Here is a 27,452-nt window from a genome sequence, read left to right on the forward strand (position 1 = left end):
ACACAACAGCCTATTCTTATTGGGCAACGAGCAACCACCGACCCCTGTTAAACCAGATGCATAGCAAAGTCCTTCAGCTTACCTGTCTATTAGTAGAGAGGTCTCGGTCAGAAAGGGACGTCCGACGCCTTCTATTTTTCTATGAACTAATACTTTTCAAATAAAACGACATCAGACGACCCTGACTTAAGTCACAGAATTCCTAGATGGCACCCTAACACCAGCAGCGCTACATCGCATTTTGCCCTGACACAGCATGAGCGGACAACGAACTACAAAAATGCCTCCGACTTAAGACACAAATGCCAGAATTTCGCTATACAAACTCTTAAGACATGACCTAACCAGCAGTACCCTGCCCTTACTCCAAACTGGGAAGGTTAATGCTACAAACCTCATGAGCACAGAAGCACCTGTGAGCCCACACGTGGAAGCAGGCGAGTCGGGGTACCAAGCGGGTGGACGGCGCCCCCCCCCCCACGTATTTTACCGGGGGAACACCGTCCCCCCTGCCAAACAGCTGGACTTCACTCTTTGGCCTCTCTGGGACTAGGAGCTCGGCACCTTTCGTGACGTCACTACCTGTCGTGACGTCACTTCCGGTGACAGCGTCCCCCACTTCTTTTTTTTACGACTTGTGCCCTGCGTGGAAGCGCTGCAAGGCCATACCGCAGGCCTTCACCCTTACCGTGGCAAGTATACACCTCCATACTATGGCCTGAGCCCAAACACACCCAAATGTAGCACGTCTCCAAAGGCCAGCTACAGGAGCACGGCGAGGTCTCTATAGATCTCAATTCTAGGGTGTATACCAGAAACCCTACAGTACGCAGGTACCACTGGCGTGGCAATGAAGTGCCGAGCCACACTTTCCCAGTTTGCTGCAAGATGGACTTGCATGCATGGTTAGTAAAGTAGAGAGTAGGTTTTAGTGTGACCTTTGTGGAATGCGTTGCGTTTTTTCGATGCAGGCTTGCTGCGCAGCGAGGGCATGCCTTTGACGCAGAGGACTGTCAAATCCAAGGGTAACACTTTATTAATAACGTACAGCTACTTGCTTCTCCTTTGGCTGGTTTTCTGGTATAGAACATTACTCCGCATGAAGGAGACTGGTGTGATAGGGTTTGTTCGCTCCAATGAGAAGGCACCAGGCAATCCTCACCCGTACCAGGCCCCGAAAGGGCCTCAAATTCTTCTCCTAGACACAACATGCAGGAATATCTGGAGGATGGCACGCCTCAACTTGGAATGTTGGCAACACACAATGGCACTGATCCAAGGAAATATTTCTGTTACTGCTGAGATATTTCCAACACCTCTGAATCTTCAACTAGCTCTACCACAAGGGTGAAGCGTGGTGTGATAGAGTGCCTGTGATAGAGTGCCTTGCATCGGGGTCCTCTCCGTAACAAATAGGGCGTGGGTCAGGTCTTTGCTCTTGGTCATGGGGCAATTTGCTAATAACGGCCAATATCCTAATGGGTGCTGCTGTCTGACAGACGTCCCAGGCGTAATCACCCGAAATGCCCATTATTCTTCCGAACCACCAATGTAGCTCAGCCAAGCAATCCAGGCTTACTCCAAAAGGCAGCGTAGGTTTGGATGTAGGGTGAGGAATAGAGCAATACAGGTCAGCGCCCAGTCAGGGTTATTTCTTTAAACAGGAAAGAATATCTTACAGCCCAGACACGATAAGACGGCTGCACAGAGTATGGATTTGAAGGTACAAGAAAACACCACAAAACACTAACTTACCAATGGCAGACATCTTACACAAGGACCAGTTAACATAGGATGAACAGAACAACAGAAGGTCCTAGCGCTTTCACAAGCCAGCATATCAGGGCACACTTGTTCAAGTGCTTAGTAGTGAGTAACGGACCGACTGGATATTAACTGTCTCCGTTATATTATGGGTAAAGTATTGCGCTGGCTCAATAGTTTGAATGCTTGGCTACGTTTTTGGGGGTTACTAATGTTTCTGTTACCACGCTCCTGTCAATACATGGCACAGTGACGCAGAGACTGGCACCAATTCCTGAGTGGAAGAGCAGGTGACTGAGAAACAAACTCAGCAGATTCTGATAACTTCGTGCAACCTTCTACAACCAAACACATTTGTACCAAGGTCTTTAGTGTGACCCACCTTCTGTTTTTTAATAAAAATGAATGTAAGTTTTGTGCAGAGCCTGGAGGCTCCCAGTAATGGGAGTTCACTTGAGTGGGCAACGTAGACCAGCTGAAAGTCAAACAGCTCTGGATTCAGTTCTGGGTGCCCAGGGAGGGGCAGTGTTGATATTGGCACCTTACAGTTGGCAAGCAAAGGCCAATCTCACATAAAACATGAATATCTGGATTCCTGCTGGTCGTAGGTACTGGTACATGCGTTAAGCTGAGGACACCCAACTGCTGGCGAAGACCCAAATTAAGGGGCTGAGTGGCATACTGCATTATGAAAGGTCATGCCTTTGCTAGAGATGTGCAGGCAGACCCTTTACTTCGTTATTGCAGAGGTCTACTCAGGCTGAAACTTTACATGCCCGACTACAGCCAACTTTAAACTATCTGAAATACTTTGCGTCATCAATTCCTCAAAACAGTACAACAGGGAGTGCAGTGAGTGAGTTGGCTTTGGGCCAGTCTCCTTTAGCCAACGCAACTCGGTCTCATCACTGCATATTCTTCCAGAGGCAGTGCAGCCACCACTGTATCTTTAGAGGTCATTTCATTAAAGGAGACGTACAAGGCGCCATTTTGACCCACACTGCATACACTTGCTAAATGTTATTTTGCTAGGCATTTTCTCGTGCCGAGACTTTTTAGGTTTGACAACAGAAAACATTAGCTGTGTGGAAGAACGGAAGTCATCAATTCTTAGTAAAAGTACAGTATGCTGTACAGAGAGAGAATTTAGTTGTTGGGTTAGTTCCTGTCAGCCACTGGTATTCATGCATTTTTTATGGTTTGCTATTGCGTGGGTGGGTAGACATTAAGGCAACGGCATTTCAGGAATGGTTACATTATTCCATCTGTGTTCCCATTAGGTATTGGTGAGGGATTTGAGTAACCCTCCTGTTAATATAAAGCGCGTGCGTGCTCTTTGATACATTTATTTTGCTGACAACTTCTTTTTCATCACTGGTTTGTGGATTTTAAAAGCACAACTATCACAGCGACCCATTGCTTATAATATTCGTAGAATGGGCTTTGGATCAACCTCTTTCAACCATTGGCTTGAGGCTTTGTCAATTAGGTCTTGGTTCACCCCAAAGGAGTATTCATCACCTCACCTAATGCTATTGGCTGTTTCAACATATTTTTCCACCTCTACTCGAGTGCTAGCACTGAATTAGACGAGGGTATACTTGAAATGTAACCCCCTCTGTCCACCCCTCCTGCCTGTTATTTTGCTCTGTGTTAACACTCCAGTGCTGCCGCATTAAACTCAGACTTACTGGCTTTGCCGAGGCTTGTTTGTTTAGGAAGTGCTTGCTGTTGGGATTCCTTGTTCACACACTAGAGCGTGCTTGAACACATGCTTTCTTAAAGATTTATTTATTTCAAAGGTTTTATATAGCGCTACTGGACCCAAGAGTATCAGAGCACTTTACAAGGATGGTTAACATAATGGGATAAAATTAACAATTAAGCGAAAAAGAGTTACAGTATGATAATGCATTCAACAGGGCTAAGGAGGCAAAGAAACAGAGAGATAAAATTAAGTGGAAAATGTAACGAACATTGTGGCCAGTCGTACAAAGTAGGTCCTATGCACTAGTTTGCTCTGTATGTCTTTTAGGTTCACCGCTTAGAATGCAAACATTATCTTCTGACTCTTTTCCATAATATACTTCTTTGAGGTTATAGCTTAACTCCGTCATTCATTGCATCGGCTAGTGAATAAGCCGCACTACCAGCTTCCATGTTGGCGCAACTCAAGAGGTTGCTTCGAAAATGGGATTCTCCTACTGGGACAGCAGGGGCAACACACAGACACCTAAACTTACAAACACCCCCCTCCCCCCCTACAAAAGCCAAACCTCCTTTCTTTGGCAATGCTTTCTTTGAAGCATCTGTGGAAGGGCAGAACTCTGGGTTGCAGTTGTTTTTGGTATTGCTGGAGGCCAATCAGCTAAACTGTTTTGTATCTTTCAGAAATAAGATTGTTGTTGAACAAGAACGGTTTGTCCCTTAGAAAAAGAAGTTCCATACCTCAGATAAGATTGCGTGTCATCTAAAAATTTCATATCTTTCTTACAAATTCTAATTATCACGCATCAGCACTTCTGAGACTCTTGGCAGCTATAAATACCGAGGCGCTGAGGGACAAGATGTACTAGGACGTTGTCTCGTCGCATCCCAGTGGAGATGTGGCAGCATGGAAATGGTTCTGGTGAGCCAGACTGTGACTAGGCTTTTTTGAAGATTAGGATTTAGCAGATGAAACTGTACAGATAAGCAATATCGTTATCAAAACAGGTATTTTCTCTCCTTAGACAAGAGTCAACTTGGTGATTTTTTTTTTTATATCTGAAGTAGATTTATTGAAACCCTGCGTATATTTTGCCCCTTTATTTTCCCAGCCCACCCATAAATGTCCATGGGCCGTTCAGATAGCCAATCCTGCAGCCAGGCCTGAAGAGAACAAAATCAATCGCCCCGGAAATCACCTCTGGTCTATAGTCTTATTCAGGGCTAATGGAATTATGTGGCAGGGGAGGACCAAATTCAGCAGCAAGATTGACTAAATTACGTGACAAGAAAAGGCAAATGATGTGGTGTAATGCGGCACATTTTGTGTTAGTATTATTTCATCTTTTCGGAATTTCTACACGTTAGCACTATCTGGGCAAAGGTTACACCTTTTAGTACCAGTCTCACACCCAAATACAGAAGTAAGCAACAAACAAGCATTGGAAATGCAATAGGTCTCGCAGCATTAGAGTTTGTGCTTTTAGAATTGTTTATGGTTTTTTTTTTAAATCTTTAGCATTTTTGTTTCCTGTAGGCAATGCCACATAAATACAAAATGTGTCATTTACAATACCAATAGGTCAAACTTTCCTAATGCGAGACCTATTGCATTCACCCTCAACCCCTCACCCTCACACAGTGCAATAGGTCTCGGAGCATTTGAGTTAGAGCTTTTAGATTTGTTTATGGCTTTTTTTTCTTTGTAATTCTTTAGCATTGCCTACAGGAAACAAAAATGCTAAAGATTTAAAAAAAAAAAACCATAAACAATTCTAAAAGCACAAACTCTAATGCTGCGAGACCTATTGCATTTCCCTGAGTGATGCTGTGGTGGTGCGATAGATAGAGTGAGGGCAATAGATAGATAGATAAATAGATAGAGTGAGGGTGATAGATAGAGAGATAGAGATAGATAGATAGGTAGAAATATATAGATAGATATAGAGAGAGAGATAGATAACTAGAGTGAGGGCGATAGATAGAGTGAGGCAAATAGATCGATATATTGATAAATAGATACAGAGTGAGGGCGATAGAGTGTGGGCAATAGATAGAGTGAGTGCGATCGATAGAGTGAGTGCGACATATAGATAGATAGAGTGAGGGCGACAGATTGATGTGTGTGGTGTGTGGTGTGTGTGTGTGTGTGTGTGTGTGTGTGTGTGTGGTTGTGTGCGGTTGTGTGTGTGCGGTGTGCGGTTGTGTGTGTGGTTGGTTTTTTGTGTGGTTGTTTTTTTTGTGTGGTTGTGTGCGTGGTGTGGTTGTGTGTTTGTGTGGTTATGTGTGTGTGTGCGTGGTTGTATGTGTGTGTGTGCGTGGTTGTATGTATGTGTGTGTGCGGTAGGAGAAGGATACATGTGGAAGAGAGCAGCAGATCTGCACAGAAGAAAAGAACAGGGAGTTGGAGAAGGGGGCGGGGTGGAAGAGAGCAGCAGATCAGCCCCGGGAGAAAAGAACAGGGAGTTAAAGATGGATGCAGGGTGGAAGAGAGCAGCAGATCAGCACAGGACAAGAGAACAGGGAGTTAAATAAGGATGCGGGTGGAAGAGAACAGCAGATCGGCCCAGGAGAAGAGAACTGGGAGTTAAAGAAGGAGGCAGGTGGAAGAGAGCAGCAGATCAGCACAGGAGAATAGAACAGGGAGTTAAAGAAGGAGGCGGGTGGAAGATAACAGCAGATCACCACAGGAGAAGAGAACAGGGATTTGAAAAAGGGGCGGGGTAAAAGAGAGCAGCAGATCAGCAGATCAGCACGGGAGAAAAGAACAGGGAGTTAAAGAAGGATGCAGGGTGAAAGAGAGCAGCAGATCAGCACAGGAGAAGAGAACAGGGAGTTAAAGAGGAGGTGGGATGGAAGAGAGCAGCAGATCAGCACTGAGTGGTATTTGGAGTGTATGTTGCATTGAGTGCAGTGTAATTATGTTGTAAATAATGATGTGGCACTGAGTGGTATTGTGTGGAGTGTATGTTGCATTGAGGAGAGTGTAATTATATGGTGTAGTTATGTGGCACTCAGTGGTATTATATGAAGTGTATTTATGTTGCATTGAGTAGAGTAAGTATGTGGCGTGTAATTATGTGGTACTGAGTGGTATTATGTGGAGTGTATTTATGTTGCATTGAGCGCAGTGTAATTATGTGGCTTGTAATTATGTGGCACTGAGTGGTATTTGGAGTGTAAGTTGCATGGAGTGCAGTGTAATTATGTTGCAAATAATGATGTGGCACTGCGGCAGAATGGGTAATGCTGTTACACAGCTGAGCCCATGTACAGAGCCTGGGGCACAATAAGGTGGAATGAGGCACCGTAAGGAACAGTGAGGTGGAGTGAGGCGGAATGAGGCAGAGTGGGGGATGCTGTTTCACAGCTGACCTGGGTCCCTGGTCTCTGGGATGTCAGTCTTGCCAGGACGATTGCTCCATATGGACTTGGTCAAAGATGCAACATACCAAAATGTCTCTGGTTGGATACATATAAAAACTTATTGTTGATAAAACGTTCTGCAATGACGAACAGCACAGTTTCCCTGTGTTTTATTTGGGGCATGGGAAGGAGACCGGAAATTGTGAGAAGTTTGCAAACCGTGTATGGACGCTTTTTTAACAAAATATAATATAGGAAAGTGAAAGGGCGATGTTTATTTTGACTCAGACCGCGGGCGAGGCTTCTCCAGTCACTGATGCAGTTAAAACTCGCAGAGCGGAGTGGTTGAACACGAGAAAGCTCCTCATTCTTTGGCGTCCCACCTCACACGCTGCAACCCAATCCCCGGGAAGAAAAACAACAAAAGTCTGGTTACTCGAGCCTTGGGTTCCCAAGTAGTGCAAAGCAGGCCTTCTAGCGCTTCAAAGTCTAGTCAACACTAGCCATACAATTATAAAAATAATAGCAAAATTAATAGCTTTGTCATTCACAATGCCAATAGCAAATGTGACACCTATAGTATTTGTAATGCAATATGTGTAGTATTTATGTGAGACTTGGATATATTGATATTACAAATAACAATGGCTTTTTTTAAAATAATAATAATAATACTTAAATAAAAGTTGTGTAGAGAGAGAGAGTGCGAGAGAGGTGTGTAGAGAGAGATAGTAAGAGTACGCGAGGTGTGTAGAGAGAGAAAGATATGCATATAGAGAGAGAGAGATGCATATAGAGAGAGAGAGGTGTGTAGAGAAAGAGAGAGAGAGAGGTGTGTGGAGAGAGAGTTAGAGAGAGCGATGTGTAGAGAGAGAGCTTGTGCTCTCCTGGCTCCTCGGGTCGGTTTAGTGTTAACACGTAATTGACAAACCCATCGTCAAGCAGGATGCCTCTGTCTATGTTGTTGCCCACTGGCGCCTGTTGTCTGTTTCAAGCAGAAGAGCTGGAGAAGGCGGATGCACATGCTGCTAAGGGAGAAGGGAGGGGGTACCCCCATAAGAATGGCTCTGTCTGCCTTGTCCCCAGTGGCGCCAGTTGTCGGTTCCAAAGTAACACTTGCTAATTAATAATTGTAGCAGAGAAAATGAAAAAAAACGACACAGATGTGTACCAACAGAGTGTAGAACCGGTATTTCTGTAACAAAATGCACAACCACGCAAATGTTTTTCCCTTCAGTAAATACTTAATGTAATAAAAGCGCTTGTTTTTTGAAAATTACCTTGCACCTCGCAAACAGAATTCCTTAATGCACGCGCTCTATATATTGTGGAACAAGCATACTAAGCCCTGTTGAGTTTTCAAACCACATGTAATATAATTGGGCATGTATGAAAATGAACTGTGCTTCCCTTGTGTACTTGTACACAAATGTAAAGGAGTAGTGCGAAATAATTCCAGGCTGTATCCTGAAAAGCGATCTTTACAGGTTATAGGTTGAATCCCTTCAATCTTGTACGTTTGTTTCGGTACGTTTGTTTCGCTACCAAGTGAAATGTTGGTGGTTTGCATGTAAGAAGGGATAGATGTTATATTTGTCTCAAAATACGTAGCAAAATAATTAGATGTATTAATTTAGTGTAAACTTTTAAAGCTTGTAGAGATTTCCCTGCATTGGGTTCTTCATTATGCGCCGTTAGTTATTGTCACACCTCTCGGTTTTAGTAAAAAAAAAAAAAAATTTCATCCACCCCAGAGACTTAATTGCAATTAAATAAAACTTCTAAATTCACCGATGCACAGAGACATACAAACGCGCAAGCACAGATGAAAAAAAAACGTGCAAACACAGACCAGGCACACCTTTGGAAACCCATCCACTTGCAGCCGTATACACTGATGTATGCAACTACACATGCATGCAGCGACCAGCACATACAAACTTACACACGCACATAAATATACACACAAAAAAAGCATGCACAAACATATAGGGCATTAGCAATTTACACACACATAAACAAGCACACATATGCAGGCACTCCTACATACCTACACATATTCACACTCAAACACACATGCATGGAGGCATGCTCCCGCACATATACACGCACACGCTCTTGTCTGTGAAGCGACTTTAATGAAACATTTATTTTAATCCTTCAAAAAATGCAACATTTTAAAGTGCTAATACGGTGGCAGCATGTGGGAATGCCCTCTGTGTGGGAGTACACATACTAAACGTGGTTAGTGGGCATGTGAAGCGTACGCTGTGTGGGAGGCGGGTTCAAATAAAGGCATGGACACATGCTCCCGCACATATATACAAACACTCTCTTGTCTGTCATGCGACTTTAATTAAAAATTTATTTTAGCCCTTTAATAAATGCAAACTTTTACATTGCTAAGACGGTGGCAGTGGGTGGGCATGTCCTCTGTGGGGGAGTACACAAAGTAAACGGGGCAGTGGGCGGGTGGAAGCGTCAGATGTGTGGGAGGTGGGTGCAACTAAAGGCACTGAGGCATGCTCACGCACATATACACTCACACGCTCTCGTCTAAAATGCGTCTTTAAATAAATGTTTATTTTAAGACTTTATAATTTTAAGACTTTAAAATATTTAAACTTTGACAGTGCTAAAACGGTGGCAGCGGGTGTAAATGGCCTCTGTCTGGATGGACGCAGGGGCAGTGGGCGGGTGGAAGCGTCCGCTGTGTGGGAGGCGGGTGCAAGTAAAGACAGGGCAGCTGGTGGAAATAAAACTGGTAAAATGAAATGGAAGAAGGGAGTAGGTGCATGCGAGATGGTAGCGTCCGCTGTGTGGGAGGCGGGTGCAAGTAAAGACAGGGGAGCTGGTGGAAATAAAACTGCTAAAAGGAAATGGAAGAAGGGAGTAGGTGCACGCGAGATGGAAGCGTCCGCGGTGTGGGAGGCGGGTGCGAGTAAAGACGAGAGCTGCTAAAAGGGAAACTGCTGAGAGGGATTGGGATAAAGGAGGGGGTACATGCGAAACAAGACGGAGGGAAGAGAGGGGAGGGGGGAGGAGAAATGCGAGGGGCCAGAGCGGGTAAAATAAACAAGACGGAGGGAAGAGAGGGGAGGGGGGAGGAGAAATGCGACACGGCGGGAAGGGGCAGGCAGGATGACTCAGGGGAGGGGGCGGAGCGGGGCAGAGCGGCATGTGGGTGTGAAGAAGCCGGGCCTTTGAAGTGAAGCTAAGCTTCACTTCAAAGGTGTCGGAGGAATGCGGGCGGCTGTGCACGCGCTTTTAAGCTCAATGCACATGCGCATTGAGCTTAAAAGTCACGGGCACTGCAAGGAATCGCCACGATTCCTTGCAAGTTAGATAAAGAGTCGATGAGCCCCTATAGTCTCGCTTGCTCGATGCGCATGCGCATCGACAGGCGAGACCTAAAAAGTGTCTGGACAACCCTTGCAATGGACCTTTTGTTTGATCCTTTTGAGCTAGACTTTTTGTTGTTGAAATCTGCCGCTTATGCAAAAGACAATGGATTTCGTAGCAAATGTGGAAAATCCACCATTTTGCAGAAAGCACTTCAACGCAGAGTCACATAATTCCAGTGGCCCTGGTCTTATTACAGAAATATAACAGACTGGCAGCAGTAAACAAGAGCGGTGCAAGTCATACCTGATTGAAAGCACCTGTACCCAACTATTTACAACAGAATACATTTTTAGAGGGTGGTATAACACCCTAAACACCCCCAAAGGCTACGCCCCTACATCGGGACCATCTTCATAGGTATTTTCTCACAACAAGGCAGCGACAAAGTGAAAAGAAAAATTATATATGTATTTATTAAACGATAAGCCCTAAAGCCACTGTATACGAAATAAACGTGGGTAAATTGTCAACGATAAAACAGGAAAAATTCTTACAGATTTGTTCTAAGTCTCAAGATAAGAACTTTGGTAGAAGTTGTGACCATTAGTATGGCAGAAATGTTATACATTGGACCTGTTTCTCATCATACTACAAATGGTATGTATGTAGTGATGGTGTAGACAAGGCTGCCTTTTGCTGGGACGCACACCTACCTATATCACTTGATGTGGGTGCAGAACTGCAGGTGAATGGATTGCCACTGGCCACACTAGGGTGGGCTACTGTCTGCAAACCGGTGGGAGGCACAGCTGGGCACCACCCTGTGCCCCATCTGCCGTGCCACACACCTGGAGAAGCATTACAACAGGTAAGGGCGGTTCTGCTGCCTACGAGACTCCCAGTATCCATTGCAAAGGCTGCCACTTGTCCAATCCAAGATGGCGGCATCCCGAGCCTCCCACCTGCATGAAAAGGTGTCATAAACATCGGCCCTTCTCTGCGCTACTGAAGCTCCTCGCAGCATGAGGGAACGGCGAAACACGGAAGCACAGGCAACCAGAGGAAAACAAGAATAATTAATCCCACTTCACAGGCTGGCGCAGGGCTGGGAAATGGAGGCTCAGAGGAACCGAGAGGAAAGTCTGGTATCCCAGGGGCTGAGATACAGGTTTAGAGGATGCAAGCACTCAGCAGCCCATTAAGCGGTACATACGCAGCTCACACGTCATGAAACTCCCATCGACAGATCTCACCGCAGCACAGAGAGATGTCCCACAGTAGAGGTCCTGTCCCCGAACTCACACCTCTACAGATATGTGAGGCGTTATACAGATATTTCATATCCCATGGCTAGTGTTGTAGAAAGACCATTTATTATACAGACATTATCATCAGGTCTCACAGTGATATAGTGACGTTTAACAAACTACTCAAACCTCACAGTGCTACAAAGAAAGGCCAACAGTTATAAATAAATATCCAGACCTCATACAAGGAACTTTTTTCATACAGAGACCAGACTCCACGACATAGCAGTGTTTTGGAGACCGCTGCATATCCCACCCAGACACCTCTCACTGTTAGACATAGGTCACATGCATTATAAACCCTGCCATCGTACTTCGAAGTGAAGCAGAGACACATCACAAGGTATACATCAGGATGTATGACGGTACAATGCGTACCGTTACAACGCGTCCCTTTACGACGCAGTTTTAACAACGCAAGTCGTTACAACGACTTGCGTTGGGGGGGGGGGGGGCGCTGATAGTGAATAGTTTAATTTACTATTCCAACACCAGTCCCCGTGGATAGTAGGAAAGGTGTTGGATAGTAAATTAAACTATCCCCTATCCTAGAGCGCCCTCCAGCGAAAGTCGTTGTAACGACTTTTGTTGTTAAAACTGCGTCGTAACGGTACCGCGTTTTAGCGGTTCCGTTGTAAAGGAGGTTTCCCATATATACATCTTTGAGACCTCACAGGGCCTTGGGCAGGCCATATATAATAGAGACAATGTACCAAGACTCCCACTGTTTGAGGCAGGCCACAAACAGTTCAGGCCTTACCATAAGGATTCAAGCTTTATAGCTAGGCACATAGTACATAGACCTTATCATCGGACTTCACAGCGCTATGAAGAGAAGTCACATATTATACAGGCACTAGGCCTTGTGACTCTTCAAACAAGATACATGTTATAAAGATACTAACTTCACAGTGCTGCATAGAGAGCGATCATACTGTAGATGACGTGCGTTAAGCCCGCGCAGCGCTAGAGTGACATGCTTCACATTAAACACATCTTAACCTCAGTGTACAGGTCAGCTACTGCCCGGATTCTATCCTCAGACTTCAGCTGTAATGAGACGAGCCACGTGTTGTACTGACCAAACTTCACAGCTCCTCGAAGCAGGGTGCACAGTACAGGACGTTTACCCGTTTGTGCTGTACAGTCAGATCAACTGGTCTTCTACCCCACAGTACTTCCTACAGAGGCAGGTCATATGCAGATCCCCAAGGTAGGCCTATACTGACAAGATTCACAAACCCAGATCATAGCCTCTGACCTCACAGAGATATAAAACAAGCATTGGCAAAGCCAACAAGTCTGGGTTTAATGTGGTAAGATTCTACGCTACCTTGGCCGTAACTGAGCTTTACATACATATCGCACAGTATTGAATTCCTACTGGCAGGCCTCACCACACTTTACAGACAGGTTCCACCGTAAAATAGAATGTTCCACCCTTAAGGATCCACACCCACAATAATTTGTAGCCTTTAGTGAAGTGAGGCCACATCAGGTACCTGTATTGTGCGTGTGATGGATGCACCTCCACGCTGTCCTGGGAATGTGGGAGATGAACCTCAAAAGGCGGAAGTAATTCAGGATACTGCCTGTGGCAGAACAAGCGCAACCTGCACCATCTCTTGTTTATTTTCCCAGTGCATGAAACGTGACTTACAGGAATTTAAAAATCCACACCTAGAATATATGTTTCTGCGCGAGCCCAGGCAAGCGCAGGTCCAGGACAAGGTATGGGCGCAGGACTACACGTGAACTGCCGTAGGTACAATGCAGGTAAACACGTGGATCAGCACGCGTGCAAAGGTACATGGCAACATGTGGGTCAGGGCAGGTACTGGACAAAGTGGGCAAGGGAGGGCCTAGTAAACCCTGTTTTAAAGGCCAATGCCAGGGCAATGTGTGGGCCAGCCTGGCCTGGGACGGCACCTGGTCACAGGACAACACGTGGGTCAGGCTATGACAACGATAATTTGCAGGCCCAATGTATCATGTTGCATGTCTGGCAGTGCAAGTACAAGAGAACGTGGGCTAGGATAACATGGATGCAGGAAAACGTGAGCTAGAACAACGTATGGGTAAACAGAATGTGGGTCAGGGAAGTTAGGACAACGTATGGTCAAACAGCACATGCTCCCGCGTGGTCCCAGGACAACAGGTCAGTGAGCGAGGGCCCACGCCAACACAGGCTGAGGCCTACACAATGGGCATAGGTCAACATGAGGACCAATGCAGGTCCTAGACTACAAGTGGATCCCCAAGGGAAAAAAATCCAATGATGGCACTGAAACTATTAACAGGAAGGATTCTGATTAAAGCTGCAGGAAGCCAGCAACAGCAAAGGTCATTCTGTGCCTAACCAGCTGGATTCTTAACAGGGACACCTGGTGCTGTACATAGAGGTCTTAGGGTCTCGATTCTGAATTGTTCACTCTATGTCAGTCCCCTGCTGTTTAACAGAGCGAAGGCTGTTAGAACAGCTAGAGCTGGGAGCAGGGGTCGACCCTGTAATGTCTTCAGTGGTCAACAGGTGCTTGGCAGTTCCGCCACCCCCAGCTCCTTCGATATTTGACCGACCAAGGTGTCTTCTGGACGACCCGACTTGCCCAAGTATGAACCGAGACCAGCCAGGCTCTTTGCGGACTAGGGTCGTGCTGTCAGGTCAGAGCCCAGCTGTCTCCCTAGGAATGTTACAGTGAAAGGAAAAAATCAATTCATTAGTCAACGGCCAGGTCTCAGAAAAACAAAAGAATTAAAAGGAAAAAACGGGGGTTTACAGTTTAGCTTGCTCTCTTGGTACCAGGCCAACAAGATAGACAGTCAGCTCGGCGGTTACTCATCTCTGTTGTGCCGACTCCACAAATTCCTGTGGCCGGCAGCGGTCACACCCTCGACCCATGCAACCTGTCCATGCAGCGAAACATGCGCTCATAGAAGTGTGGCGAGCACCCCCTACAGCGATATATGTCACCGACACACCTAGAACAAACCCTATTCTCTTTTAACTCAGAGAAACCCCATCTCTGTTCCATACCCTTCAGTCAAACCGAGAACTCAAGGTCCCATAAACAGAAAGCGCCCTAGACTGCTCAACCACTACACATAGGTTTTACTTACAATGCCCCTGGCTGGTAGCCTGGGCATTGTTTGACCACAAGGTGTATGGCGCTTGCTCCTCTGCAGACCCTTACCTCCAAACTGCTACCTCCCAACATCCATGGTGAAGAGACGCATCGACTTTAAGGCTCTTTGTATCGCTTTCAAAGCGCTACATGGCGCAGGTCCGAGCTTTTTCAGACAGAATTTTCAATGGTACGTTCCAGCTCGGTCGCTGAGGTCTTCCTTTGCTCACAACCTAGTGATTCCCTGGTTCAGGAAAACCAGCTGAGGTGGAAGAAGTTTTCTGGTAGGCACCACAAAACGATGGAACTCCTTCCCCTTAGAACTAAAAAGGGAAACCCAACTGCTGGCCTTTAGAAAAGCATTAAAAACTTGGCTGGTCAGTCTCTGATCCTGCAGGGTAGTTCTTCAGCGTTCGCCTGTTCTATGAGCCAGCGCCTAGACTAGACACCTTCGGGTATTTGCAGCGCTCTATAAATATATTTTTCTTTTCATTTCATGGTAACCAGGCGGGAACTGGGCAATATCGTTGGATAAGAACTCGCAAAAGGATAATATAACGGTTCTAATGGAAAAATAAATTAAAACAAGGGAACAAGGCACCTCTCGCCCGGAGTAAGTAATAAAATACAGTACTAACTAGGTTACAGTGGCTCCCTCTCATATCTGGGCCCAGGTGCCACTGCACAATTGATAGTTACCTAGGTGGTTAGTGATGTAAAACGAATCCATCAACCGTGATGAATGACTTGGTGAAATAGTAACCCAATACCGTTTCCAGGTCACCCGATGGCGAAACCATAGTGCTTAGAAGTCAATAAGCCGAGGGTCCTCCTGAAGAAAAGTTCACATAATGGATAGAGGGGGTAAAGCAGCACCTAGAAGCGTGGAGCTGTATCAGGAAGGGGTTATAACGAAAATCCTAGTACTCACTAACAAGGCCAGTAGAAGGGAGTTCCTTCCCTTGGTCGCGGTTCAGCAGGCCACAAACTCCAAAAGAGGAACCTGCACTGTGTATGCAACATCAAAACGGAAACTGTCACAGGAAAAAAACTAAAAAAATCCCACAAAAGCTTAGAGAAACAAAGGCATTGGACAATGATAACCACAATCACCACATCCGATGCCAAAGTCAAAGTCAAAGTCATGGCCTAGACACGGAACAACACTCATGGCATGGACATCTCACCGAAAAAGAAATAAATGCAGAAAAAATACATGGCTGAACAAAGCAAGTCAACCACCAAGTCGGGAAGAAACACAAGGCCATCCTAGTAACACCACAGCTACTACAGAGTGGTGATCTAAGCCTAGAACAAGCAAAGGCTACCTACACCCAAAGACCAAACTAATACCGCCCCACAGCCAACGACAAAGTGAAAGTCTCCCCGAGGTCAAAAGCTAGCCTTGTAACACCACCACAATAAATAGCGAGTGAATGCCGGCAGGCAGGCAACAAGACCAAGACAACACTACCGTAGACTAACCCAAGACCGCTGTTGACCAGACCAAGTGACATACACCTGTAGCCCAAAGACCAAAACAAGGTAATGCCACCAAACTTAAAGCCAAGCAAAGGCAGCACCCAAATTCCTGTTAGCCAAGGCAATGCCTCACAGTTTAAAGGCCAAGAACAGTCAAGGCCTCAGACACCGAAGACTAAGCAAATCACCCCCTCTCTCAAACTGTTTACGAGGACAAGGCAACACGATCAAAGCCAACGCCACCACCAGCTGCTGGCAAACAAACTGCTGCTACACAGTGATACACCATGCCAATGACATCCCAGGCAAAGCCACAGTGGCCTACATTTGCAGACAAATTAAGCCGTAATTCCAGAAGCAAAGATAGTCCAATGTGTAGTCTACAGCTCAGACACGCTCTGAACTCACACTGAACTCCCTTTGTCGTTCTAAACCTTTGTTTCACTTGGGCTTACACTTCTGCCTGCCTCTTGCCTTTTCGAAAAATGACCAAATCCTCATGGTTTACTCTGATTGCCAGGTACACCCACAAAACCTCCTTCCAATTCAGACTTACAGTAGCACCACACTTTATTAGAACTATCCCCAAAGTAGCGTTGTCTTTCATTCTTCATTAAACCACCAGCATACCTGTAGTACAAAGCACTCCTCTGTATATTCAACACTCCTCTACGCATGGCCACACCTGTAGTTGCAACTACCTACTTCACCTCAGTGGGATCACACAACTGACTGACCCCTGCTATCTGCCAAAACCCAGTAACTTAATCTTAACGACATCCTGTTTGAGCTTGAACACAAATTTATTTTTCTAACATATATCGCTGTTTGACTCTCTGGTCGGTCTTCTTACTGTTGCCCTTTATTCACAGGCACAATCTCAATGAGGCACTAAGAGGAAAGTGGTGTTCTAGTGTCACGTTTTTCCTCCACCAGAATGTCATACTTTCTTTTTTTTTTTATAAAGAGCCTCCTTGTTTCCCGCTTTTGTTTCTTTACAACAAAATATGTTTTCATTTGACTTTCAACAGTAAATCAATGACTTACGGAAAACCCTGTAGGTTTGCCTTCTTAGCTCTCTAAATATAAACTTTACCCCTGGAAATCTGATGTAATAATCCACTAACGCAACCTGTCAAACATCCAACCCGCTAAATGTGATAGAGCAATGTTTGCAATAATAATTCGAACAACTGGCAATCGCTCGGGTTAGCAGTCCAATCCATTGTTCTTTCGTCCACCATGTTACCTCAGTTTTGATCCAGCTATATGCAAATCAGTCTTAATCCTGCTCCAATAGGAACAGTCCAGCCCGAACGGCCAGGCCAGGTCCTCCCTGGATTGGAACACAAGCAACCCAAGATCGGTTTTGCCCTCATTGGGGCTCGTCAGTCACGTGTAGCTTGGTTCCAGGGGCAAACTGAGCATGGGACCCAGCTCAGTTTGGATTATGGCTAGGTCCAAACGGAGCTGGCATGATGGGCAAAAGAACAATGGCTTGGAATGCTACTCCGAGCAATTACTAGTAGTTGGGACTTATTGCTAGAATTCCTCCCATCAACTTGTATGTGTTTGACACAATTAGCCAAACGTTCATCAAACCAATAACACCTACAACTTATTGGACTAGTGGGTTTACCAGTACCCACAACTTCTTTATTCAGTACATAAGTCCTTTAACCATTTCAGCATCACAATGTGGTGCACAATGGTGCAATAGCAATTCAAGTTCCTTATCAATGCTGGGCAGCCATAACATATCTCTTCCCATCCTTCTGGTGAAAACGGAATCAACTGTCCCAAATGAGAAACCTTACCCAATTTAGATTTTTAATTCCTGTTGTGGCAGAACCTGGTGTTACAGAGATTGTTAATGTAAACGACACACAGCAATCCATGAACCAAACTCACGAATGACCCTGGTCTACACAAATTAGTCAATACCACCCGATTCAACCAGTCTGGGGATCCCATGAGCTAAATAACCCTTTGCTCAACATTTTACCAAACGTATTCTGCCCCTCTCTTCGTCTTTAAAATTGTATATATTTCACCCATTTTTTAATGACTCCTTACTTTAAGCATAAACTATGAGTCGGTGCCTTTACTCTCCCTATTTGGAGTGTAAACATTAAAGGAAAATTGTGATTTATATCACTATTTACAGACACACACACACCAGGATGCATTTCAACAACCGCGTTTTACAAGTAACTCACTTGCACACGCATAAGACCTGCTGCTTCATAAGAGGATTTATTACCATTATTAAACGTTACAGTGTCTACACTAAGAGAAAGAATCTTCTACATCCACGGTCTGCCAGCAGGGGTGACCAACATCAAAACACTGGTCTACTACGGTAAGCTATAATTCCATGTAAGTAACTAAATGCCTATCTGTAAGGTTTAATATAGAGTAATAACATTCCATGCGTAAACGCAAATTGACTTTTACATCCCATTTTCACAATAAATACATCAGGTTTAGCGCTGTGGTTGTAACATTGTATAATAAACAGATCAGGCCCATAGCATGGTCATTGGATTTCCATCTTAACCAACTCACTCCTGCTATAAGCTTTGCCATAAGCCACAAAGTGAAATACAAGTCTTTTTAGTGAAAGCACACAAATTCGGCCTAATCAAATCCCGTAGTCCGAGAATACAGCATGTGGACGTAGGCTATGCCCTTTTGTCAGTAGTACTCTGAAAGCTCTTTTTTGTTGATCACAAGGTACATACACAGCTGCGCTGTTCGGCCAGACCTAGCAATCCATGTGATCAGTGAAGCCGGAGGCACCCTCATGCCTTGAACCACAACTGCACTCTGAACTCTTAAGTTAATGATGGAAGGGAATGGTGCTGGGACTGCAAGGCAGGAACACATTCATCAAGACTGCCCTCCTCACACACATACTACTACCAGAGAAAAACAACCACCATAAATGATCTGTATGCAAGACATGTTAATGGCACTATGAGTGCCCCGCCCCAGGAAAGTTCAAACTCCGTCCCGTTATAAACTTGACACTTCACGTGTTTTTGTGAGACTTCTCTAGGTAGCCATACTGCTGCTAGTTCAGCCAACTGGATAAACAAACAAAAGACTCACAGCTGCCTGGATGGGAAGCACTTTTTTTCTAAAAAGGCACACAACTTCTGTCCAATTCTTAGACTCCAGTTCAGAACCTCCGTCAAGGTCCTCTCTGAACTCCAAAACTGTGAAGCATCCACTTTTGAAATTGATTATAGCAGCAATCACTCCTTTAACCCCTCCCAGGCTGGTGACGGAACCGCTCCGTCACCAGTCTAGGTCACCCTGTGCTGGTGACGGAGCGGTTCCGTCACGGCCCTCTCGGCGTGCCTGCGCGGCGCTGATTTCATGCCTGCGCGGCGCGTTCTATTGAGTGGGCGGGCCGTGACGGAACCGCTCCGTCACATGCACAGCGCGCCCGAGGCTCGTGACGGAGCGGTTCCGTCACGAGCATGGGAGCGCTGCGCGCCCCCCCCCCCCTGCACTGCGGCGGAATTGCCGCCGCAGTGAAGGGGTTAATGGGGGTTTACTCCACCGCCCTACCGGACCTAGAACGACATTTACGGAGACGATTGGTCTTCTGGTGGAACAAAAGGCCACCCTCCCGGACGTCACCATTCTCGGTGATTTTAATTATCACTTAGAAAACTCTTTGAACAAGTATGCTACAAATCTCTTAGACCTAATGTCAAGTGCAGTCTAAACTCAATTGGTCCAAGGATCCACACATGTAGCAGTCTATCTTCTTGACTGAATTTTTACTGACAATAAACAACATTTCTGCCATACGTCGCTTCCTGTGGTCTGGGCAGATCACCGGGCAATTATGTTTTGTAGTAAAGTCAACTTTGACACTCCTTCAGAACTACACTCACGACGACCCTGGTACAAAATCAATGCTAAACGATTAACTTAAAAACATACGCAGACCACCCCCACGATCACAGGGGGATCTTGATCTAGATACTAATAACTACCATCACTGGCTAAAAGCAGCCCCAGGACAGCTCGCACCAGTAAGGATTGAAAAAAACTGTAAATCATCCCCCTCTGCGCCCTGGTTTAATGAGAACATCAGATTTCAACAAAGAAATGTCACAGACTAGAAAGAATGATCCAGGCTGAAAAATCCAAATATTGTATCGCAAAATAGAAGTCACTAAAAACTCCTCTAAAGAATTGCTTACCACTGTGAGAAAAATTGTCCAAATTACCAGAGGAAAATACCTTTTTTTTGTACCTTCTTTTTATTGATGACAAGTTAAAACAACTCGGGTACAATTCCAAACAGTACTTATGCCATCAACTTTACACATCATACAGTGTGTAACTATCTCTAACTTCTTGCTGTGCATGGATTCACATAACCCTCTAGTACCATTGTTAATCCATGTTAGAATTAGGCTGTTGTGCTGCTTGAGGAGGCTCGCAGATGTTTGCTCTATCCTTGTTCCATTTACCCCATACCCGTGACCATTTCTTGGGCCAACCATGTGACTCATATACCATTCAGAGGAAAAAACCTTATTGACTAGCCAACAGTTTTGTGACACCCTGGCAGCCGCGTTTCAGGTCAAGGCCAAAATTGTATACAACTCTTTCTCTACTTCTACTACCATAGACCATCATATAATCAATCACACAATAGGAATCAATTTCTCATCTAATAATGGATCCAATACTTTGCCAGGAGAACCTATGCCCATCACCCTCCTAAGCGCCTTAGAGGATATCCCTCTCTCAAGTGTCCTTATAATACGTCAAATGCCACCTTGTCAAGTCCTACATCCCTAACGGAAGACAAAACACTAACACTAGTTATATCAGGTTCACCGTGGGAATCCCTGTCCCCCCAAGTATTCTACATTTGGCACCAGAAGCAATAGCCATTTACTTAACGCCTTTATTTAATAATAAAATCTTTCGCACAGGCTATTTCTCAAAAGAACGGAAAAAGGCCTCAATCACTCGACTCTTGAAAAAAGCCAATCTAGATGCCTAGGACCCGAATAATTATAGGCCGATTTCTCGACTTCCATTTCCAGCAAAGGTAGTGCAGAAGGCCATTAACCAAGAACCTACAGACTACATTAGCACTAGTCAACTCCTTCACCCCTCCCAGTTCGGATTCCGTGCTCAGCATAGCACTGAACTAGCCTTAATAACCGCTACAAAAGTACTGAGACAGACACATGATCAGGGAGGAAATGCGGCCCAGATACTATTGGATCTGTCGGCCGCATTTGATATGGTCAATTAGCAAGTGCTGAATGACCGTCTTGCATCCGTGGGAATCAAGGACAAGGCGCTTGCTCTGCTAACTTCACCTCTAGCAGACCGTACGCAATCAGTGGCCTTGGGAGATTTTCTATCACCATCCTTCTCCTTGCCATTGAGGATACCACAGGGGTCCTCCTTGAACCCCACTCTTTTTAATCTAAATGCTATTCCTCTTGCTTTCCTTATTAGAGTTTAAGGATTTTCTCTAGTATCATATGTCGACGATACTCAAATCGTTGTGTGGGTAGCAGTTAACTTAGATGCTACAGGACCCCAGTTTCACAAATGTATGCTACACATTGGATCCTGGATGTGTGACAATTCTTTAAAGCTTAATTCATCAAAAACGGGAATCCTACTCTTTGGAAATAATCCATCTTTCTGGTCCACTAAGTGGCTGCCCTCTGAACTTGGATCTCTCCCGATCCCCAGCGTAAAAGCAAAAAATCTTAACACAATCTGTGACACAACTATTTCTTGATGGACAGATCAATCACACCACCTCCTCTTGCATTTACATTGTAAAAGTTCTGAGGAAGATTCCTCCATACGTACCATCGGCACTGCAGAAAACTGTAGTTACAGTTCTCATATCATCAAGACTAGACTACTGTCAAAGAGGACTGGATGGTTGCGATGATACAGACAGCATCCTATGAACAGGTAATTTATATGATACAAGACCAAGAACAAATATTTCAGCAGGTGTGGACACCTTTTTTTCGCGATTCCTGAAATTCTAATTCTCTTTCCCTCCCTATATATAGCTTTTTCCTTTTCCCTCTTCTTTAATATATTACAGATGTATATTATTTGTCACATACTGATTTATATTTGTATCCTTTGAAATTGCCTATTTTTGATCTACAATAAAAATGACACAAAAAAAAGACTAGACTACTGCAACTCTCTCTTTACCAGCATCCATAAAAGAAATTTAAGAATGCTGCAGAATACAGCTGTCATCCGTCTTTTATGTATCCCAAGACACAAGTCAGCAGCTCAGGCTTTAGTCCAGTTACAGTGGCTTCCAGTTGAAAAACGCAATACATTCAAAGCCTTGTGCATTGGTAATAAATGTGTACACGGCCTTGGCCCAGCTAACTCACTAAGGGCCAGATGTAGGTAATTCCGATTTACCTACTCTTAAATACCGAATCGGTATTTAAGAGTAGGTAAATTGGAAGGAGGCAGATGTAGGTAATTTTAAAATTACCGATTCTGTAAGAGTCGGTATTTACCGATTCTGCAAATACCGAATCGGTATTTCCCATTGATTCCTATGGGCCTTGAATCCCATAGGAATCAATGGGAAATACCGATTCGGTATTTGCAGAATCGGTAAATACCGAATCCTGGCAGGGGGAACAGGGTGTCACTTTGACACCCTGTAGCACCCCAAATGCAGGCTTGTGTGCCATGTGACACACATACATGCCCTAAGGGCATGTCTGTGTGTCACATGGCATAGGTGTACATGCACAGATGTGCATGTACACTGGAATTCGGTATTTTACCACCCAATAGGATTGGGTGGTAAAATAAGAAATCCTAAGGGCCTGTGGCACTGCAAACTGTGCCACCTACATATGGATTTACAGAATCGGTATATTTACCGATTCGGAAAAATACCGAAGGGGTAAATTTACCGAATCGGTAAATATACCGATTCTGTAAATTCCGACCCACCTACATGTCAAAACCCAAATACCGGTCAGTAACGGCCGAAATCGGCCGTTACCGACCGGTATTTGGCTACCTACATCTGGCCCTAAATCTTTTCTACTCTATGTTCCATCTAGATCACTCCACTCTACGAGTGGCAACCTTGTTGTCCCCAAGGTCAAAACTGTCCGATGGGGGAGAAAAGTTTAATCTCAAGCACTTCCAGGTTGTGGAACTCCCTACCACATATGGTTAAAAGTAATCGGAACCAGAGGAAATGCAGAAAAAGTCTAAAAACCAGGCTATTTAAATCAGTAACTGTCCAGGGTTGTATCGTTTCTAGTTGACATTTCAGTAGGTAGCGCCTAGATACCTCTGGGTAGTAGCCGCACTTTACAAATACTATTTTCATTCGTTTTAATTTCAAACCATGCACTGCTGTCTACCAGCATGTAGGCACAGCAAAAAACTCTCTGTAGTACTCCTGAAAGCTCTTTTTTAGGTTCATCACAAATGGTCTTTTGACAGCTGTACTGTCAATCCAGACCTAAAAAGGTGTTTCGTTTATTCACAACATACACGTTTGCCTTTCTAAGCAGGGAATGCACTATAAAACCCTATTGAAATGTCCAATTCATAATTTTCTTTCTACGGGAGTTGACAATTTACACCTAAATATACCCTCAGGATTACGGTATCAATTACCTGAACCCAGCTAGCATGCCGAAACTTGCAGCCCCCATATCAACTCACAGATAGGCATCCTGCCCGATACTGAATATCTTCCTACAGCCAGTAATATATCCCTCGCAGTGATTAATAACTCTTCGTAAGCCCCCTCTTTAACCATGGATACATGTTCGCTGCTTTCGTGTGGTACCATGCGTGGCCTTGGGAATTGACTCATACCAGCCACCAACCTCTGTCCAATCTGCCTGGTTCAAAAGCTCCAGCTACTAATAGTTTGCACACGGACGTTGGTCCACCAACACATTTAGCATGACCTCATTTAATGTATTGCCAACAGTTCATGTGATTTTGCAAGCATGCCCACCTCTGCCCTCCAAACCTAACTTCAGTGTCCCTTGTATTTAGTCCTCCTAGCCAAAGCCTTTTTGAGCAAATACTGCGTAAAGATGTTCCTTCACCTAACATGCTGTGCAGTTTACAACTGTAGTGCAGATGCAGTGGCCTTTCCAAATAAAGAGCTTGGAGTCTTTCAATGGCCCACATTCCACCCTAGGACTTTACTATAATTGTACTGTGTGCGCAAAAACTAAGCTCATACCGCCCACTCTGTAACACAGTCTGAACGCAGGAGCCTCAGCTAAACTCCTGAGACGGCTCCAATGCATCCAATGCATCCAGAACGCCTCTGCACGCCTAGTCCTCGACATGCCTCGTCGCAGCCACATCACACCCCACCTGAGAGACCTGCACTGGCTCCCGATCAACAAGAGGATAACCTTCAAGCTCCTCACCCACGCACACAAGGCACTCCACAACACTGGACCAACGTATCTCAACAGACGACTCAGCTTCTACACCCCCACCCGCCAGCTCCAGTCCGCTGACCTCGCCACAGTCCCCCGCTTCCGAAGAGCGACCTCCGGCGGCATATCGTTCTCCCACCTCGCCGCGAAGACCTGGAACACCCTCCCCATCCACCTACGGCAGACCCAAGACCTGCTGACCTTCAGAAAACTCCTCAAGACCTAGCTTTTCGAGCAGTAGCAGCATTCCCCACCCCAGCGCCTTGAGACCCTCACAGGTGAGTAGTGCGCTTTACAAATGATATGATTGAATGCCACATCTAAAATCAGGCAATATGGCCTTTCTCGACATCTTAAGCCTGCATATGGATTTATTTGCTGAAAGGGAGCACATAACCAAAAACAAAGTGATGGCAAGCATGCTTCACTACTACAGGTTGCATCATTCGTGAAGCACGTCACCAAAGAAAGAGAATTCTTCACACTGTGTGGAAATGCAGGATTACAACAATGCCCTGTAGTAAAAACCATTTGGGTGCCTACTCTCTACCCACAGAAAGCATTTTGAACCCTCAAAATGCCCACTCCTCTTAGAAGCCACCTGCGCCCTCAAAAGCACCGGGAATCCCTTCCAATGTTCCAATATCTCTCCAGAATCTCGAGTGTGCTACTTTAGTAAGTATTCGCCTCAGAAATCCCTTTCAGTCCCTTCAGAAAGCTCTCTGAAACTCCTAAGAAGTCAACTCTTCCCACATCATAAAGCCCTTTGGGCGCCCGTCATAGATCACACGAGCCAATCTCTCAGACTGTGACCCGAGCCCCCAGAGAGCATTCCTTTCGCGGAATCCTCTGCTCATAAACAAATACATATGATCCCATACATAAGGTAGTGTTGAACCTCAAAGCAAAACCTCCCTCATTAGAACGCAAGTGGTCCCATGGCTAAGCCCCCCTCCCCTCGTGACAAATGACAGGAATCCATACACACAGCCCGCTCAGACATAGCTCTATCAATTTTCCCAGGTCATGAGTGAGTAAACTCATCAAGTCCAGGATGTTTTGCATGCTGGAACTTGTAGTCCTGATTTTATACTGGTCAACAAGAATACAAAGTGACAGAAATTCATCCAGTACAGCCTTTGCTTTGCCTTTTGGGACGTTTAGTATAGTTTTTATAATTGGCTACATTGGACTTCAAGACCCAGGATGCAAAGCAAAACTCACTAGGCTCAACTACTCACGCATGAGCACACGAAACTTGATAGCTCTGCTAATCAGAAAGTCTCTATTCGCAACAAACCCCTTCACTCAAAATACACCGAGGCCCTCTCCAGTCAGAAGGAGTGGAACTGTTGCATCAATGGGCGCAAGGACGGTGAATTGAAAACCTCTCCTCGAATGCTGAATACCACAGTAACTCCACAAACCCTCTCCCGCAGAATGCCCTCGGTTTTGAAAGCCATACCATGACCCCCCAGGACGCTCCCCCCCTCCCGATCACAACACCCCCAAACCCCGACTGGTCGCCCGTCTGCGCTTCCGCTCCAGTACTCACGATGATCTCGCGCACCCTCTGGTGGAAGAGCTGTTCTCTAACAGACACATCGATGACCGCTTCCATCCCCGGCCCGCATGGCGGCTCCGGTGGTCAGGGGGTGCCGGGGTGCAGAGAGGAGCCGGGCCGGTGTCTGACTCGTCACAGCCGTTACTGCAGCCTGAGCGTCCCGAGGCTCCCCCTGGCCTCCCTGGCTCCGCCCTTCACCCCGCCCTCCCCGGCTCACTCCTCCCTCCCAGCACGCCCCGCACCGCTCCAGCTGCCTGTCCTCTCACCCTCTCCCTCTCATACTCCCACCTACCTATCTTCTGTCTCTTATCTTTTTTTAAATTTATTTATTTATTTTTTTGTTTATTTTATGCATTTTTACATAGCGTGGACTTTACCCGAAGGTGTCAGAGCGCTTCACAATAGGAACAGCACTGATACATGAGGAGAGAATTACATGAGAACAAATTACACAAAAGCAAACGTTTAGTTACATGAGGCAAAAGTGACAATTGTGAGCAAAAAAATACAAGAGGTAGCAAACGGTACAATACAGGAGGAAAAAGTGGCATGTGTTATCACTTGTTCCCTGTCTCTCATTGCCACCTGCCACTGACTCGCCAGTTACCAACCCATCCATCCCTCTTCTTTCCCACTCTGTCCTTCCCGCGGCCCTTCTCCATACCACTCGCCAGCCGGGACAGCCCCGTGTTTTCATCAGCTGTCCCGGCAGATTTTGGGAAATTTCTAGAGAGGGGTGACTGAAAACGGTGGCATGTGCCTTCTTATGTTTTACATAGCAGGGATGGTTGCCAGCTAACGGTATAATTAACAGGCACCATAATGGCTTTAAAAATTGCATTTTCATTTGTTTTGTATTGTAAGTGCATTTATATAGCGCTTACTACCCCTGAGGAGGCGTCGAAGCACTTTTTCGACACGGAACCCATAAAGGATTAGTGGTGAATTAGTATAGTGAAATATGAAAGTAGTTTGAGTGGTGGATATTACTCATTTATTTGGATTGAGAAGGATAGCAGAGGGATAGAGGTGGGAAAAAAGGTTAGCATTTATGTAGTGCTTGTTACCCCTAATGGGGTGTTGAAGCACTTTCTTGGCAAGTAGCACACTACTCCGGAACCCATAAGGATTAGTGGTGAATTAGTATAGTGAAATATGAAATACATTTGAGTGGTGGATATTAATCAATTATTTGGATTGACAAGGATAGAGGAGGGATAGAAGATGGAAAAGGTTTGCATTTATATAGCGCTTGTTATCTCTGATGGGGTGTTGAAGCGCTTGTTTTTTTGGCGAGTAGCATGCTACTCCGGAACCCATT

General features: G+C 45.3%; 1 protein-coding gene across 2 annotated transcripts in view; it reads right to left on the reverse strand.

Annotated features, from left to right (window-relative positions):
• The window catches only part of LMBR1L (limb development membrane protein 1 like), a 107,995-nt gene extending 81,658 nt beyond the window's left edge, over nucleotides 1-26,337 (reverse strand). Inside the window, exon 1 of one of the 2 annotated variants that reach the window (XM_078686104.1) lies at nucleotides 26,123-26,337. In XM_078686104.1, coding sequence (XP_078542230.1) covers nucleotides 26,123-26,188 — 66 coding nt within the window. In that variant the 5' untranslated portion in view covers nucleotides 26,189-26,337. The remainder of the gene's footprint in view (nucleotides 1-26,122) is intronic. The other variant, XM_078686109.1, reaches the window with a different exon arrangement.
• Between the last annotated feature and the right edge of the window lie 1,115 nt (nucleotides 26,338-27,452).

Source organism: Lissotriton helveticus, chromosome 1_1, assembly GCF_964261635.1.
Source record: "Lissotriton helveticus chromosome 1_1, aLisHel1.1, whole genome shotgun sequence".
Classification (NCBI taxonomy): domain Eukaryota; kingdom Metazoa; phylum Chordata; class Amphibia; order Caudata; family Salamandridae; genus Lissotriton; species Lissotriton helveticus.